This window comes from Macrobrachium nipponense, chromosome 25 (genome assembly GCF_015104395.2).
Source record: "Macrobrachium nipponense isolate FS-2020 chromosome 25, ASM1510439v2, whole genome shotgun sequence".
NCBI lineage: Eukaryota > Metazoa > Arthropoda > Malacostraca > Decapoda > Palaemonidae > Macrobrachium > Macrobrachium nipponense.
The window spans coordinates 61594909-61612582 of record NC_087214.1 but is presented as its reverse complement, the minus strand read 5'-3'; the positions used below and the strand labels follow the sequence as shown (position 1 = coordinate 61612582).

Below are 17674 nucleotides of genomic sequence, written 5' to 3'. Positions count from 1 at the left end.
TTTTTGGTTCTTTTTGTTGTGTTTAGTTGTGCCGCAATTGACTTTTTGAGATTTTGTTCATTACCTCCTTGCTTCTTTTTATTAAGGGCCGATTCCATCCATTTGACTTTCTTGTACCGGCAGTTTGCTGGCTAAAAGAAATTACACCGTGGACATATTCCAGTTTATTCTATGGTTATGTTCATTTATATGGTTGAAAATAGCTGAGTTCTGTTGTCCATACCTAACTGACCGTTTGTGTTGTATTAATCTCTGGGGAAGTGATTTACCTGTAAATCCGATGTAAGATTGGTCACAGTCCTGGCATGGGATCTCATATACCCCAGAGTCTTTGGGCGATGTCTTTTGTTGGACGTTAATCAGGGATTTGGCTAAGGTATTTGGTAGGTAAATGCAAAAGGGTTGGATTTCCCAAGGGTGTGAGTTACTCTCTTAATCGTCTCCAGGTGGGGAATTTTTATTTTATTGTTGGGTGTGTCTCTGGTCTTGTCTTTAGGGGGTCGGTAGAAAATTACGTTTGCTTTTGAATTGCTTCTCAATTATATGGGTCAGGATACTTTAAAGATATATATATATATATTATATATATATATATATATATATATATATAATATATATATATATATATTATATAAATCTTTGTACTGGATGTTAGTTTTACATTGTAAAGAAATCAATCTCTACAATGTAAAACTAACATCCAGTACAAAGATTTCTCTATAATTGGACAGGTCAACAACTCTAAAGACCTATTTATTTTAGAGACGTTGAAAATTAAACAACTTGTTCCGGTTTTAAATACCCAATCCTCAGCTGTTCAACTTTTTTCATCTTGACTTTGTTGTTGTTCTTAAAGCCTCTTATTGTTTACTTTTCGTTTCTGCTTCAGTTTTACTCTTGACTTTGCTCTGGCAGGTTAGCTCCAACTCCTTTAGTTATTTATTATTTTTATTATTATCATTATATTTTTTAATAATAAATCCTTGTACATTAATGTTCAATTCCATGTTTTTTTTGTAACTTGCGTTTTAACTTAACTTATTGTGTTTTAAATATGGTCTGCTTTTAAATTGACTTAGAGATAACTATTGTTTTTAATTTTATAATTATTTAAAAAGTTTTTAAAAATTATATTATTTACATCCACTGTAGAATTCCTTGAGGATGCAATAATGTATTGCGAAACGTCGGAATAAATGTCAAAATGTCAAATTCCTGTGCGTTCCTGCCTGCCTTCATCTACTTAGTATATATACAGATATATATAGATATATAATATATAATATATATATATATACATATATATAAAATATATGTGTATACATATAAATTTATATAAACACTATAACTATTTTTTATTTAAAATTTTTATTTTCAGCTAATTCCTTTTATGTCTACGTCGACTTCCAGTTTTTTGAAGCGATTACTGTTTCCACTATTTCCATTAGCTCTTCCTTCATAGCTGCAACTCCGATTTTTTAAAAATTAATAAATAAATAAATAAATAAAAAAGTCCCTTGAGACAAAAGGAATAATACGTACTTTGAGGAACGGTGGCCGTGGCGCAATGAAACTGCGAAGGGTCACGATTAATAGTTCATTATTATTATTATTATTATTATTATTATTATTATTATTATTATTGTAGTGTTTATGCAATTTATGAGTATCAGCTTTGTTTACAATGAAGAAGCTCCTAAACTTGGTAGCTTGTGCGTGTGAAGTGCTCACTAGAATCCTATGCCTTCGTAACTCCAGGCCACAAGTCCGTCCTCCAGGCGCTCTCAGACCGCGTCTGTTTGTTTTTGCAGCGCCGTGATATATATATATATTTCCATGGGATCAGCATCGTTCCCTTGCGTCTCATCCTCATAATCCTCGTAACTGCTTCGAAGGGGCCCCCCTTAAGCCTTCAAAATCTCCACAACGATGGAATTGGAACATATCAAATGGTCAGGGAAGGATGATCCCAATCAGTGAAATTGAACTCTCTCTCTCTCTCTCTCTCTCTCTCTCTCTCTCTCTCTCTCTCTCTCTCTCTCTCTCTCTCTCTGACGGCAATCGTACACTTGAATCTTCTGAAGAATGAAAAATATGATAAAATTCAAATTACTATCTCACACACACGCAGAAGGCTGCGCAAATCAAAGATGCGTTTTAAGATATATTTGTGCAGAAAGTACGGACGTCTAAAATTATGAAAAGACAACCCACAAAGCCAACACACCTATATCACGGAAGTTTGTGTGTCTCTACGGCATTCCATGTAAACAAATATAGTTAAATTGTATCGATGAATGAAGCTACGTAGATGCAAAATTAACGCTGATGGAGCCTTGCCAAGTAAATTTGCAGTTAATGGTGGGGTGTTACAAGGAAATGTTATTTCACCTTTCCTGTTTCCTCTACTAACAGATTTTATGATAGACAAATAGATAGAGAGATAGAGGGACAGACAGATAGGCAGGTGAGATAAATTCATTGTTCTTCAACATATCTTACTCCAATCGTACTCAATGATTAATATGATTAAGGTACATATAAAACTTAATATTAACATCATTACTTCACACAAACCGATTTCAATTCGTATCCTTATCCAGTCCTTCTTCAAATTTCTTTAATAAAGATTGAGAATTCAGAAATGATTCTGTATTCTCCAAGAAAACAACGCATCTTCCCCAAACATTCCTCATAACAAAACAGAATTATAAAAAAAAAAAAAAAATAAGACCTTTTATTTCTCAACATCCTCTAGGCCCTTGGATGAGATCTCCAAGGACCCTCCTTCAGTTTTCATTTTTTCTTATTCCTATTATTAACTCAGTGGCGCCTTTTCAGCCTCCCTGTCGAACGATCTTGGCCTGCCTCAACAGCCTCCAGAATTTAACTTCTTCATCATACACTGCGACGTCCAATACAACAATAGCCTTAGTTTCTCTATTTGTTCAGTATCCATCCGTATTGTCTATCAACATTTCCCAGATCTTAATAGTTTCTTGAATCTCCTTGATAATGAGACCGCAACTTTCCAAAGGCAAAAGCAGTGTTGAGTAAAATATTTGCACCAATTCCTTCTTCCTGTACCCACATCAATTCCTCTTTTTCATCTCCTGTAATTTCCGTTTTTAATCTTCCTGTACCCTCATCAAATTCCTGTTTTCCATTCCCTTCCTGTAACCCTTTCCATCAATTCCTGGTTTTTCCATCTTCCTGTAACCCCTCATCAATTCCTGTTTTCACATCTCCTGTTACCCTCATCAATGCCTTTTTTCCATCTTCCTGTACCCTTCCATCAATTCTGTTTTTCCATCCCGTTCCTGTTACCACATCAATTCTGTTTTTCTATCTTCCTGTACCCTCATCAATTCCTGTTTTCCATCTTCCTGTACCCTCATCAATTCCTGTTTTCCATCTTCCTGTACCCTCATCAATTCCTGTTTTCCATCTTCCTGTACCCTCATCAATTCCTGTTTTCCCTCTTCCTGTACCCTCATCAATTCCTGTTTTTCATCTCCCTGTAATTTCCGTTTTTATCTTCCTGTACCCTCATCAATTCCGTTTTCCATCTTCCTGTACCCTCATCAATTCCTGTTTTTCATCTCCCTGTAATTTCCGTTTTTATCTTCCTGTACCCTCATCAATTCCTGTTTTCCTTTTTCCTGTACCTTCATCAATTCCTGTTTTCCATCTTCCTGTACCCTCATCAATTCCTGTTTTCCCTCTTCCTGTACCCCCATCAATTCCTGTTTTTCATCTTCCTGTACCCTCATCAATTCCTCTTTTCTATCTTCCTGTACCCTCATCAATTCCTCTTTTCTATCTTCCTGTACCCTCATCAATTCCTGTTTTCCATCTTCCTGTACCCTCATCAATTCCTGTTTTTCATCTTCCTGTACCCCCATCAATTCCTGTTTTTCATCTCCCATAATTTCGTTTTTATCTTCCTGTCCCTCATCAATTCCTGTTTTTCCCATCTTCCTGTACCCCCTCAATTCCTGTTTTTTCATCTGCCTGTAATTTCCGTTTTTTTAGCTCCTGTACCGCTCCTCAATTCCTTTTTCCATCTTCTTCCTTACCCTAATCAATTCCTGTTTTCATCTTCCTCTACCTCATCAATTCCTGTTTTCCATCTTCCTGTACCCTCATCAATTCCTGTTTTTCATCTTCCTGTACCCCCATCAATTCCTGTTTTTCATCTCCCAGTAATTTCCGTTTTTATCTTCCTGTACCCTCATCAATTCCTGTTTTCCATCTTCCTGTACCCCCATCAATTCCTGTTTTTCATCTCCCTGTAATTTCCGTTTTTATCTTCCTGTACCCTCCTCAATTCCTGTTTTCCCTCTTCCTGTACCCCCATCAATTCCTGTTTTCAATCTTCCTCTACCATCATCAATTCCTGTTTTCCATCTCCTTACCCTCAATCCAATTCCTGTTTTCCATCTTCCTGTACCCTCATCAATTCCTGTTTTTCATCTCTCTGTAATTTCCGTTTTTATCTTCCTGTACCCTCATCAATTCCTCTTTTCTATCTTCCTGTACCCTCATCAATTCCTGTTTTCCATCTTCCTGTGCCCTCATCAATTCCTGTTTTCCATCTTCCTGTACCCTCATCAATTCCTGTTTTCCATCTTCCTGTACCCTCATCAATTCCTGTTTTCCATCTTCCTGTACCCTCATCAATTCCTGTTTTCCATCTTCCTGTACCCTCATCAATTCCTGTTTTCCATCTTCCTGTACCCTCATCAATTCCTGTTTTCCATCTTCCTGTACCCTCATCAATTCCTGTTTTTCATCTCCCTGTAATTTCCGTTTTTATCTTCCTGTACCCTCAGCATTCCTGTTTTCCATATCCTGGACCCTCAGCAATTCCTGTTTTTCCCTCTGCCTGTACCCCCATCAATTCCTGTTTTTCATCTCCCTGTAATTTCCGTTTTTATCTTCCTGTACCCTCATCAATTCCTCTTTTCTATCTTCCTGTACCCTCATCAATTCCTCTTTTCTATCTTCCTGTACCCTCATCAATTCCTGTTTTCCATCTTCCTGTACCCTCATCAATTCCGGTTTCCATCTTCCTGTCCCTCATCCAATTCATATTTTCCATCTTTCCTGTAACCCTCATCAATCGTTTTCAATCTTCCTGTACCCTCATCAATTCCTGTTTTCCATCTTCCTGTACCCTCATCAATTCCAGTTTTCCATCTTCCTGTACCCTCATCAATTCCTGTTTTCCATCTTCCTGTACCCTCATCAATTCCTGTTTTCCATCTTCCTGTACCCTCATCAATTCCTGTTTTCCATCTTCCTGTACCCTCATCAATTCCTGTTTTTCATCTTCCTGTAATTCCCGTTTTTCATCTTCCTGTACCCTCATCAATTCCTCTTTTCCATCTTCCTGTACCCTCATCAATTCCTGTTTTTCATCTTCCTGTAATTTCCGTTTGATCTTTCTGTACCCTCATCAATCCTGTTTTCCTTTTCTGTACCTTCATCAAAATCCTGTTTTCCATCTTCATGTACCCTCATCAATTCCTGTTTTCCATTTCTTGTTACCTCATCAATTCCTGTTTTCCATCCCCCTTCTGTACCTCAATTCCAATTCCTGTTTTTCCATTCTTCCTGTCACCCATCCAATCAATTCTTGTTTTTCATCCTCCTTTTGTAATTTCCGTTTTTATCTTCCGGTACCCTCTCAACTCTGTTTTCCAATCCCTTACGGTACCCTTAATCAATTCCTGTTTTCCCTTTTCTTTCCTGTAACCCCATTCAATTCCTGTCTTCATTCCCTGTAATTTTCCGTTTTTATTTCCTTAACCCTTCCTCAATTCCTCTCTTTCGATTTTATTCCTGTACCTCATTCCAATTCTTTTATACTCTCTCTCTCTCATTCCTCTTTTTCTAATCTTCCTGTACCCTCACTCAATTTTCCTGGTTTTTCTCAATCACTTTCCTGTCACCCCCTCATCAATTCCTGTTTTTCATCTTCCCTGTACCCTCATCAATTCCTGGTTTTCCAATTACCTTCTGTTTTTACCCTCATTCCAATTCCTGTTTCCATCCCTTTCCTGTACCCTCAATTCAATTCCTGTTTTCCATCTTATCCTGTACCCCCTCATTCAATTTTCCAGTTTTCCATCTTCCTGTTTTTACCTCATCCATTTCCTGTTTTCAATTTCGTTTTTACCCTCATTCCTTCGGTTTTCTATTTCCACTGTACCCTCAATTCAATTCCTTCTTTTTCCCATCCTGGTTTTTACCTCATCAATTCCTGTTTTCCATCCCTTCCCTGTAGCCCTCAATTCCAATTCCTGTTTTCAATCTTCCTGTACCTCAGTCAATTCCTCTTTCATCTGTAACCCTTCCATCAATTACTGTTTTCAATTTCCTGCCTGTACCCTCAATCAATCTTCCTGTTTTCAATTCCTTCCTGTTTTACCTCACAATTCCTTGTTTTCCATCTTCCTGCTACCCCTCATCGCATTCCTGTTTTCCATCTTCCTGTACCCTCATCAATTCCTGTTTTCCATCTTCCTGTACCCTCATCAAATTCACTCTTTCGATTTCTGTACCCTATCAATCCTGTTTTCATCTTCTCGCTCCCTCATCAATTCCTCTTTTCCAATCCTGTACCCGCCATCCATTCCTGTTTTCCATCTTCCTGTACTTCATCAATTCCTGTTTCCCTCTTCCTGACCCTTCACTCAATTCCTTTTCTCATCTGTACTCATTCATTCCATGTATTCCATTCTTCCTGTACCCTCATCAATTCCTGTTTTCCATCTTCCTGTACCCTCATCCATTCCGGTTTTCCATCTTCCTGTACCCTCATCCATTCCTGTTTTCCATCTTCCTGTACTCATCAACTTCCTGTTTCCATCTTCTGTACCCTCATCAATTCCTCTTTTCCATCCTGTACCCTCATCCAATTTCCTATTTTCATCTTCCTGTACCCTCATCATTCTTCTTTCCTCATCTTCATGGACCCTCATCAATTCCTGTTTTTCCATCTTCCTGTACCTCATCATTCCTGTTTTCATCTTTCCTGTTACCTATCAATTCCGTTTTTTATCTTCCCTGTACCCCCAATCAATTCCTGATTTTTATCTCCCAGTAATTTCCGTTTTTATCTTCTGTACCTCATCAATTCTGTTTTCATCTTTCCTGTACCCCCATCAATTCTGTTTTTCATCTCCTTGTAATTCCGTTTTTATTTCTTCCTGTACCCTCCTCAATTCCTGTTTTCCTCTCTCCTGTACCCATCAATTCCTGTTTTCAATCTTCATTACATCTCAATTTCCTGTTTTCCATCTTCTGTTTACCCTCATCAATTCTGTTTTCATCTTCTGTACCTCATCAATTCTGTTTTTCATCTCTCGGTAATTCCGTTTTTATCTTTCTGCACCCTCATGAATTCCTCTTTTTCTATTTTCCTGTACCCTCACTCAATTCTGTCTTTCCATACTCTCTGTGACCCTCCATCCAATTCCTGTTATCCATCTTCTGCTACCCTCTCATTACCTGTTTCCTCTTCCTGTAACCCATTTCAATTCCTGTTTTTCCATCTTCTGTTAACCTCATCAATTCTTGTTTTCATCTCTGTACCCCACTCAATTCTGTTTTCCATCTTCCTGTACCCTCATCAATTCTGTTTTCATCTCCTGTACCTCTAATTCTGTTTATCATCTCCTGTAAATTTCCGTTTTTATATATCTGTACCCTCATCAATTCTGTCTTTCCATCTTCATGACCCCATCAATTCCTGTTTTCCCTCTCCTGCTACCCCATCAATTCTAGTTTCATTCATCTCCCTGTTAATTTCCGTTTTTATTTCCTGTACCCTCATTCCAACTTCCTCTTTTCTAATCTTCCTGTACCCTCAATCCAATTCTCTCTTTTCATATCCTCTCTGTTACCCTCATCAATTCCTGTTTTCCATCTTCTGTACCCTTCATCAATTCCTGTTTTCATCTTCTGGTACACTCATCAATTCCTGTTTTCCATCTTTTGTACCTCATCAATTCCTGCTTTGTCCATCTTCCTGTACCTCATCAATTCCTTGTTTTCATCTTCCTGTACCCTCATCCAATTCCTGTTTTCAAATCTTCCTGTGCCCTCATCAATTTCTGTTTTCCATCTTCCTGTTACCCCATCAATTTCATGTTTTCATATCCCTGTAACTTTCCGTTATTTATACTTCACGGTACCCTCAGTCAATTCCATGTTTTCATCTTTCCTGTACCTCTCATCAATTTCTGTTTTTCCTCTTCCTGTTTACCCCCATCAATTCCTCTTTAATGTTTTGCATCTCCAGTAATTTCTCGTTTTTATCTTCCTGTACCCTCATCAATTATGTTTCCATTCTTCCTGTACCCATCAATTCCTGTTCTTCATCTCCCTGTAATTTCCGTTTTATCTTCTGTACCCTCCTCAATCCTGTTTTCCCTCTTCCGTACCCATCAATTCCTGTTTTCACTCTTCCTTTCTACCATCATCAAATCCTGTTTTTCATCTTCCTGTACCATCATCAATTACCTGTTTTTCCATCTTCCTTACCCTCATCAATTCCGGTTTTTCATATCTCTGTAATTCGTTTTTATCTCCTGTACCCTCTATCAATCCTTTTCTATATTCCTGTACCATCATCAATTCATGTTGTTCCATTTCCTGTGCCTCATCAATTCCTGTTATCCATATCCTGTACCCCATCAGTCCGTTTTCCATTCTTTCCTGTACATCATCAATTCCTGTTATCCATCTTCGGTACCCCTCAATTCCAATTCCCGTCCATCTTCCTGACCTCCATCAATTCTGTTTTCCATCTTCCTGTTTTACCCCCTCATCAATCTGTTTTCCATCTTCCTGTACCCTCCATCAATTCGGTTTTCCCATCTTCCTGTTTTAATTTCGTTTTTATCTTCCTGTACCCTCATCAATTCCTGTTTTTCATCTTCCATGTACCCTCATTCAATTCCTGTTTTCCCTCTCCTGTTACCCCATCAATCCTGTTTTTCATGTTTTTCCTTGTTAATTTTCCGTTTTTTTATCTTCCTGCCCACATGTTTACCTCCATCATTTTCCTCCTTTTCTTCCTCCCGTTTTACTCCATATTTCTTCCTTTTCCCTATCTTCCTGTACATCATCAATTCCGGGGTTTTCCATCTTCCTGTTTACCACCTCATCAATTCCTTGTCCATCTTCCTGTTTTACACTCATCAATTGTGGTTTTCCATCTTCCTGTACCTCACCAATTCTGTTTTTCCATCTCCCTGTACCCTTCATCAATTCCTGTTTTCTATTCTCCCTGACAACCTCTCAATCCCCCAATCAATTGGTTTTTTCCCATCTTCCCTGTAACCCTATCAATACTTGTCCATCTCCTGTACCCCATAAATTCTGTTTTTCATTTCCCTTGTATCGTTTTTAATCTCCGCGGTACCCATCATCAATTCCTGGTTTCATCTCCTGTACCACTCATCAATTCCTGTTTTCCCTCTTCCTGTACCCTCCATCAATTCCTGTTTTTTCATCTCCCTGTAATTTCCTTTTTTAATTTTCTTCCTTACCATCAAATTCTCCTTTTCCTTGTCCCGATTCTTCCGGTACCCCCCTCAATTCAATCCTCCCCTTTTATTTAATTTCCTTTTACCCTCATCCAATTTTCCTTCCTTTTCTTATCTTCCCTGCCTCCTTCATCAATTCCTGTTTTCCATCTTCCGTTACCCTATTCCCTAATTCCTGTTTTCCTCTTCCTGTACCTCATCAATCCTGTTTTCATCTCCTGTACCCCTCATCAATTCCTTTTTCCCATCTTCCTGTACCCTCATCAATTCCGTTTTCCATCTTTCCTGTACCCTATCAATCAGTTTTCCATCCTGTACTCCTCCATTCCTGTTTTCCATCCTTGTACCCTCATCAATTCCGGTTTTCTATCTTCTGTTTTACCCTCTCAATCCTTCCTTTTTCCATCCTTGTTACCCTCATCCATTCCTGTTTTCCATCTTCCTGTACCCTCATCAATTCCTGTTTTCCATCTTCCTGTACCCTCATCAATTCCTCTTTTCCATCCTGTACCCTCATCAATTCCTGTTTTTCCATATGCCTGGACCTCATCAATTCCTGTTTTCCATCTTCCGGTTACACCTCACAATCTTGTTTTCATCTTCCTCGTCCCTCATCAAGTCGTTTCCATCTTCCTGTACCTCATCAATTCCTGTTTTCCATCTTCCTGTACCCTCATCAATTCCTCTTTTCCATCCTGTACCCTCATCAATTCCTGTTTTCCATCTTCCTGTACCCTCATCAATTCCTCTTTTCCATCCTGTACCCTCAATCCAATCATGTGTTCATCTTCCTGTACCTCCATCAATCCTGTTTTCCATCTCCTGTTACCCTCTCAATTATCTTTTCCATCCTGTACCCTCATCCATTCCTGTTTTCCATCTTCCTGTACCTTCATCAATTCCTGTTTTCCATCTTCCCATTGTAACCCATCAATCAATTCCTTGTTTTCCATCCTTGTGTAACCCTCATATATTCTTTTTCCAATTCCTTCTGGCTTTTTTCCATCAACTTCCTGTTTCCATTTTCCTGTACCCTCATCAATTCCTCTTTTCATCCTGTTTTAACCCTCATCAATTCCTGTTTTCCAAGTCCCTTCCTGTACCCTCAATTCAATTTTGTTTTCCATCTTCCTGGTTACCTTCATCTAATTCCTGTTTTCCATCTTTCCTGTTACCCTCAAATCCAAATTCCTGATTTTCCCTTCCTGTTACCCTTCCGCAATTCCTGTTTGCATTTCCTTTTTTTCCGTACCCTCACCCATCAATTTGCATGTTTGTCATCTACCCAGTTAATTTCCGTTTTTTATATTCCTGTACCCCTCATCAATTCCTCGGGTTTTCCAGCTTCCTTTGTACCCCATCAATTCCTGTTTTTAATCCTCCTGTAATTTCGTTTTTATTCTTTTCCTGTAAACCCTCCTTTCAATTCCTGGTTTTCCCTCTTCCTGTAACCCCATCAAAAGTTCAATGTTTTCAAAATTTCTTGTCTAACCATCAATCAATTCATTGCTTGTTTTCGCATCTTCCCTGTAAAACCCTAATCAATCCTGTTTTAACCTTAATTCCGGTTTTTACCCTCTCAATTCCTGTCTTTTCTATCTCTCTGTAATTCGTTTTTAATTCTTCCTGTTTTACCCCTTCAATTCATTATCCCTTTCAGCGTCCTGTAACCCTTTCATAATTCCTGTTTCCATCTTCCTGTGCCCCTCATCAATTCCTGTTTTATCCATCTTCCTGTTACCCCCTCATCAAAATTCCTGTTTTTGCCATTCTTCCCTGTTAACCCTTTATCGTTTTTCAGTTTTCCATTATTCCTGTACCCTCCATCAATTCCTGTTTTCCCATCTTTCCTGTAACCCCATCAATTCCTGTTTTCCAATCTTCCATGTACCCATCATCAATTCCATGTTTTCCATCTTCCTGTACCTTTCATCAATTCTGTTTTTATCCTTCCCGTAATTCCGTTTTTATATTCCTGTTACCCCATCAATCAATTCCTGTTTTTCCATCTTCCTGTTACCCTGATCAATTTCCTGTTTTCCCTTCTTCTTCCTGATTACCCTTTCATCAATTCCTGTTTTAATTTTTCTCCCATGTAATTTCCGTTTTATCTGCATGTACCCTCAATCAATTCCGCTTTTGTTCTAATTTCCTTCCTGGTACCTCATCAATTACTGTTTTATCCATCTTCCTGTACCATCACTTCAATTACCTTTTTTGTTTTCCATTCCTTCCGTACCCTCATCAAATTTCCTGCTTTTCCATCTTCCTGTTACACTCATCAACTTCATTTTTTCCATTTCCTAGTTTTACCCTCATCAATTTCCGTTTTCCATTTCCTGTTACCCCCTCATCAATTCCTGTTTTCCATCTTCCTGTACCCCTCATCAATTACCTGTTTTCCATTTCCTTCCTGTAACCCTTCAATTCCAATTCCTGTTTTCCATTTCTTCTGATACCCCCATCCCAATTTCCTGTTTTTCAATTCTCCTGTTAAATTTCCGTTTTTATCTTACCTGGTACCCTCATCAATTCCTGTTTTCCAATCTTCCTGTACCCGCATCAATTTCCTGTTTGGCCTTCTTTGTACCCCCATGAATTTTGTTTTCCCCCATCAAAATTTCCTGTTTTAATTTCCGTTTTATTTCCCTCATGTTACCCTCATTTCCGTTGATTTCTTTTCGATCTTTCCTGTAACCCTCATCAAATTCCTCCTTTTCTATCTTCCTGATACCCTCATCAATTCCTTTTTCTATCTTCCTGTCACCCTCATCAATTCCGTGTTTTCCAATTCTTCCTGTGCCCTCTCAATTCCTGTTTTATCCAATTTCCTGCCTGTACCCTCATACAATTCCTGGTTTCCATCTCCTGTTTCCCCTCATCAATTCCTGTTTTTCCATCCCTTCTTTACCCCATCAATTCCTGTTTTTCCTCCATCTTCCTGTACCCCCATCATTCCTGTTTTTCCATCCTTCCTGTACCCCTCCATCAATTCTGTTTCCTCTTCCTGTACCTCATCAATTCCTGTTTTTCATCTCCCTGTAATTTTTCCCGTTTTTATCTTCCGTACCCTCAATTCCAATTCTGTTTTCCTCTTCCTGGTAACCCTCATTCCAATTCCTGTTTTTTCCCCTTCCGTACCCCCATCAATTCCGCTGTTTTTTCTCTCCCTGTAAGTTCCGTTTTATCCTTCCTTTACCTCATTCCAATTCCTCTTTCTATCTCCTGTACCCTAATCCAATTTCTCTTTTCTATCTTCCTGTTTTACCTCGAGCAATTCCTGTTTTCCGAAAAAAGATCTTCCTGTACCCTCATCAATTCCTGTTTTCCATCTTCCTGTACCCACTCATCAATTCCTTGTTCCATCTTTCCTGTTTACCCTCAATCCATTCCTGTTTCCATCCCCTTCCCTTACCCTCAATTCCAATTCCTGTTTTCCATCTTCCTTGTAGCCCCTCAATCAATTCCCTGTTTTCCATCTTCCCTGTAACCCACTCATCATTCCTGTTTTTCCATTCCTTCCTTTTGTACCCCATTCAAATTCCTGTTTTTCATCTCCCTGTATTTCCGTTTTTATCTTCCGTACCCTCAAATTCATTCCTGTTTTCCCATCTTGCCTGTAACCTCATCAATTCCCTTGTTTTTCCTCTTCCTGTAACCCCATCATTCCTGTTTTTCCATCTCCCTGTAATTTCCGTTTTTATCTCCTGTACCCTTCAATTCAATTCCTCTTTTCGATTTCTTCTGTACCCTCATCCATTTCCTCTTTTATGTCTTCCTGTACCCACTCATCCAATTCCTCTTTCTATCTTCCTGTAACCTCAGCAATTCCCCTGTTTTCCATCTTCCTGTACCGCCTTCATCAATTCCTTTTTTCCATCTTCCTGTTTACCCTCATTTGCAATTCCTGTTTTCCCTCTCCGTGTACCCCTCATCAATTCCTGTTTTTCCATCTTTTCCTGTACCCTCATCCATTCCTGTTTTCACCCATCTTCCTGTACCTCAATCATTCCAGTTTTTTCCTTCCATCTTCCTTATATCCCACCTCCATCCAATTCCTGTTTTCCTTTTCCTTCCTGTACCCTCCATCAATTCCGTTTTCTATCCCTTCCTGTACCCTTCCTCATTCCTCTTTTCCATCCTGTTAACCCTCATCAATTCCTGTTTTCCTCTTCCTTACCTTCCATCAAATTCCTGGTTTTCCATCTTCCTGTACCCCTCATCAATTCCTCTTTTCCATACTGTACCCTCATCAATTACCTGTTTTCCATCTTGCCTGTAAACCCTCATACCAAATTGCCTGTTTTCCATCCTTGCCTTGTACCCTCATCAATTTCCCTGTTTTCCATCTTCCTGTACCCTCATCCATTCCTGTTTTGCCATTCCTTCCTGTTTTACCCTCATTCAATTTTCCTGTTTTCCATCCCTTCCTGTACCCTCAATCATTCCTCTTTTCATCCTGTTTTACCCTCATCAATTCCTGTTTTCCCATCTTCCTGTACCCTCATCAATTGCCTCTTTTCCATCCTGTAACCCTCAGCCTTCCTGTTTCCAATCCTTCCTGTCCTTTTCATTTTCCAATTCCTTGTTTTCCATCTTCCTGTACCCTCAAATCAATTCCTTTCTTTTCCCCATCCTGTACCGCTTCCGGGATCCAATTCCTTTTTTCCATCTCCCTGTAACCCTTCCATCGATTTCCTTTTTTCCAATTCTTCCTGTTACCCTCATCAATTTCCTGTTTTCCATTTTCCTTCATGTACCCTCCATCTGGTTCCTGTTTCCATCCCTTCCGTACCCTCAATTCCAACTCTGTTTTTCCACCCAGCTTCCCTGTCCCCTCATCAATGTTTCTCTTTTCCATCCCTGTACCTCATCAATTCCTTTTTATTTTCCCATCTTCCCTTACCTCATCATTCTTCTTTCCATCTTCCTGGACCCCAGCATTCCTGTTTTCCCAGCCCCTTCCTGTACCTCAATTCCAATTCCTTTTTTTCCATCTTCCTGACCCTTTTCCATCACATTCCTTGTTTTCCATCTCCTGTACCCCCCTCAGCAATTCCTTTTTTTTCCATCTTCCTGTAACCCTCCATCAATCTGTTTTTCCATCTTCCTGTAACCCTCATCCAATTCTGTTTTCCATCTTCCTTGTCCCTGCAATTCAATTCCTGTTTTCCATCTTCCTGTACCCTCATCAATTCCTCTTTTCTATCTTCCTGTACCCTCATCAATTCCTGTTTTCCATCTTCCTGTACCCTCATCCATTCCTCTTTTCCATCTTCCTGTACCCTCATCAATTCCTGTTTTCCATCTTCCTGACCCCATATGCCCAATTCCTATTTTCCATCTTTTCCTTCACCCTCATTTCCAGTCCTCTTTTCATCTTCCTGTACCCTCATCAATTCCTGTTTTGAATCTTCCTGTACCCACTCATCAATTTCCTGTTTTCCTCTTCCTGTACCATCTTCCAATTCCTATTTCAATCTTCCTTTACCCTCATCCTTCTGTTTTCCATCCCTTCCCTTACCCTCCATTCCATTTTTCCTTTTTTCTGATCTTCCTGTATCCCTCCATCCGAATTCCTGGTTTTCCATCTTCCTGTACCCTCATCCCTGTCCTGTTTTTCCATTCTTCCTGTAAGTTCCTCTCCATTCCTGTTTTCCATCTTCCTTACCCCTACATCAATTCCTGTTATTCCATCTTCCTGTAACCCAGTCAATTCCCCTTTTCTATTTCTCCTTAACCTTTCCATCAATTCCTTTTTCCATCTCCTGTACCCACTTCATCAATTCCTGTTTTCCATCTTCCTTGCCTTCATCCCATTCCTCTTCTATCTTCCTGTAACCCTTCCATCCATTCCTGTTTTATTTCCATCTTCTGTACCCTCATTCAATTCCTGTTTTTCCATCCTTCCTTGTGCCCTCATCAATTCCTGTTTTTCCATCTTCCCGGTAACCCTTCATCCAATTCCTTTTCCTTTTTCTATCTTCCTGTCCCTCATCAATTCCTGGTTTCCATCCCTCCTGTACCCTCCATTCCTTTCCCTGTTTTCCATATTCCTGTACCCTCGATCAATTCCTGTTTTTCCATCTCCTGTACCCTCATCAATTCTGTTTTCATCTTCCTGTACCCTCTCATTACAATTCCTCTCTTCTATTCTTCCTGTACCATCATCAATTCCTGTTTTCCATCTTCCTGGACCCTCATCAATTCCTGTTTTCCCTCTTCCTGTACCCTCATCAATTCCTCTTTTTCATCTTCCTGTAATTTCCGTTTTCATTTCCTGTACCACTCATCAACTACCATTTTCCAGCTTACTGACCCCCATCAATTCCTGTTTTTCATCTCCCAGTAATTTCCGTTTTTTATCTTATCTGTACCCTCATCAATTCTGTTTTCCATCTTCCTGTACCTCATCCCATTCAGTTTTCCATCTCCTGTACCTCCTCAATTCCTGTTTTCCATATTCCCTGTACCCTCACCAATCCCTTTTACCATCTTCTGTACCCTCATCAATTCCTGTTTTCCATCTTCCTGTACCCTCATCAATTCCTGTTTTCCATCTTCCTGTACCTCCTAATCAATTTATGTTTTCCATCTTCCTGTACACTCACTCAAATTCCTGTTTTCCATTTCTTCCTGGACCATCATCAAATTCCCATTTTCCATCTTCCTGTACCCCCATCAATCCTGTTTCATCCCCAGTAATTTCGTTTTATATTCCTTGTACAATCATCAATACCTGTTTTCCATCGTCCTGTACCATCATTCATTCCTGGTTTCCATCTTCCTGTACCATCAATTCAATTCCTGTTTTCCCATCTTATGTACCCTCATCAATTTACTGTTTTTCATTCTCCCTGTATTTAAGTTTTTATCTTCCTGTCCCTCATCAATTCCTGTTTTCCATCTTCCGTACCCGCATCAATTCCCTCTTTCCATCCTGTAACGCCTCCATCAATTTTACCTTTTCCCATCCTGCTGTACCCTCTCAATTCCTGTTTTCGTCATCCTGCTGTACCCTTCCATCATTCTGTTTTTCCATCTTCCTTCCCTGTACCCTCATCCAATTCCTGTTTTCCATCTTCCCTGTAACCCTCAATCAATTTCCCTGGTTTTCCATCCTTCCTGTACCCACTCCATCAATTTCCTCTTTTTCCATTCCTGTTTTTACCCTCATCAATTCCCTTGTTTTCCATCCCTTCCTGTACCCTCAATCAATTCCTCTTTTCCATCCTGTTTACCCTCATCCATTCCTGTTTTTCCAATCCCTTCCTGTACCTTCAATTCCAATTCCTTTTGTTTTTCCATCTTCCTGTACCCTCATATTCCAATTTCCTCTTTTCCATTTTCCTGTACCACCTCATTCCATTCCTGTTTTACCCATTTCCTGTAGCCCTCAATTCAATTGCCTTTTGTTTTTTCCAATCTTCCTGGTAACCCTCATCAATTCCTGTTTTTTCCATCTTCCCTGTACCCCTCATCGTAATTCCTGTTTTTCCATCTTCCTGGACCCTCATCCACTTCCGGTTTTCGCATTTTCCGTGCCGACCCTCATTCCCAATGCCTCTTTTTTCATCTGTACCCTCATACAATTTACCTCTTTTCCATCTTCCTGTTTTACCATCATTCAATTCCTGCTTTCCATCCCTTCCTGTACACTCAATTCCAATTCCTGTTTTCCAATCTTCCTGTCACCCTCATCAATCCTATTCAATCTTCCTGTACCCTCATCCAATTCCATTTTTTGGTTTCCATCTTCCTTGTACCCCTATCCCAATTCCTGTTTTCTATCCTTCCTGTAACCCTTATCCATCCTTTTGTTTTTCCATCTTCCTGTACCCTCATTCCATTACTGTTTCCATCCCTCCTGTAGTCAATTCCATCCATTCTGTTTTCCAATTTCCTTACCCTCATCAATTCCTGTTTCCATCCCTTCCTGACTCCTCATTCCAATTACCTTTTCGATATCTGTACCTCATCAATTCCTGTTTTCCATCTTTCCTGTACCTCATCAATTCCTGTTTTCCATCCTTCCTTGGCCCTTCATCAATTTCCTCTTTTCCATCTTCCTGTACCCTCATCAATTCCTGTTTTCCATCTTCCTGTACCCTCAT

At 39.5% G+C, this 17674-nt stretch overlaps 1 protein-coding gene across 1 annotated transcript; it reads right to left on the bottom strand.

The window, feature by feature from the left end:
* Nucleotides 1-14575: 14575 nt before the first annotated feature.
* LOC135199096 (high mobility group nucleosome-binding domain-containing protein 5-like) lies at nt 14576-16868 on the bottom strand. Its single transcript, XM_064227014.1, has 4 exons — nt 16769-16868; nt 15587-15785; nt 15302-15416; nt 14576-14872 (listed from the first exon to the last, which is right to left on the bottom strand). Exons 1-4 carry the CDS (start codon nt 16866-16868, stop codon nt 14576-14578), a joined length of 711 nt encoding a protein of 236 aa, XP_064083084.1.
* Between the last annotated feature and the right edge of the window lie 806 nt (nt 16869-17674).